The sequence below is a fragment of the Emiliania huxleyi genome, assembly GCF_000372725.1.
Source record: "Emiliania huxleyi CCMP1516 chromosome Unknown EMIHUscaffold_125, whole genome shotgun sequence".
Lineage (NCBI taxonomy): Eukaryota > Haptophyta > Isochrysidales > Noelaerhabdaceae > Emiliania > Emiliania huxleyi.
The window spans coordinates 35,443-36,369 of record NW_005201338.1 but is presented as its reverse complement, the minus strand read 5'-3'; the positions used below and the strand labels follow the sequence as shown (position 1 = coordinate 36,369).

The 927-nt window shown below is 69.3% G+C and overlaps 1 protein-coding gene across 1 annotated transcript in view; it reads left to right on the top strand.

The window, feature by feature from the left end:
• Positions 1 to 81: 81 nt before the first annotated feature.
• Positions 82 to 927, top strand: part of EMIHUDRAFT_225486 (hypothetical protein) — a gene marked incomplete at both ends in the record, with an annotated part of 2,596 nt that continues 1,750 nt past the window's right edge. Inside the window, one exon of the mRNA XM_005789720.1 lies at positions 82 to 913. Coding sequence (XP_005789777.1) covers positions 82 to 913 — 832 coding nt within the window. The remainder of the gene's footprint in view (positions 914 to 927) is intronic.

The window sequence follows — 927 nt, the reverse complement described above, 5'->3', positions numbered from 1 at the left end:
GTCCGACGCGCCTTCGAGGAGCACTGGGCCCACGTCGCCGAGGCGCTGGCGGACGAGCCGGCGGTGCTCGCGCTCGAGCTCATGAACGAGCCGTGGCCCGGCGACACCAATGACCCCGGCAACTACTCCCTCTTCATGTCTTGGTGGTTCAACTCGCCCGCCGCCGAAAGGGACCTGCTGCTGCCCTTTTACCGGCACGTGGTCGCCGCCATCCGCGCCGTCAATAAGCGGCACATCGTGGCGTACGAGCCGGTCATGTGGGACGTGTGGTCGTCTGGCTTCTTGGGCGAGCGGCTCGAGCCGGACGAGCCGGACGAGTCGCGCGAGGCCTTCTCGTGGCACTCGTACTGCTGGTGGGCGCCGAACGTGACTCCGCACCTCTCCTTCTTGTGCGCGATCTACCACCGCCACCTCTTCGCGGTGCAGGACTTCTCGGCCAAGCAGCAGCGCAGCGGCTCGCTGCTCTCCGAGTACGGCTCGCTCGGATCGACCGGCGCCGACTGCGCGGACCGGCACGGCTCGGCCTGCCTCGCGGAGATTGCGCGCGCCGGCACCGTCGCCGACGAGTTTCTGGTCTCGCGCTTCTATTGGCAGTACAAGAACTTCGAGGACCACACGTCGTCCGGCGGCGGCTTCTCCCTCTACCCGAAGGACGGGCTCCTCGCCGAGGAGAAGCTGCGCGTCATCGCCACGCCGTTCGCGCAGGCCGTCGCAGGGCGGCCGCTGCTCATGGTGTGGAGCGCCGGGTGGCGAGTGATGGTCCTCGAGTACGAGGCGGCCGACGCCGACTCGGACGAGGGGCGCACCACCGAGGTCCACCTCGCCGCCCCGCTCCACTTTCCGGACGGGTTTGCCGTTCTCGTGTCGAAGCTGGAGCCGCGCGAGTACCTCGACCAGACGGCTGCTGCGGCGGGTGCGGCTTCGGGC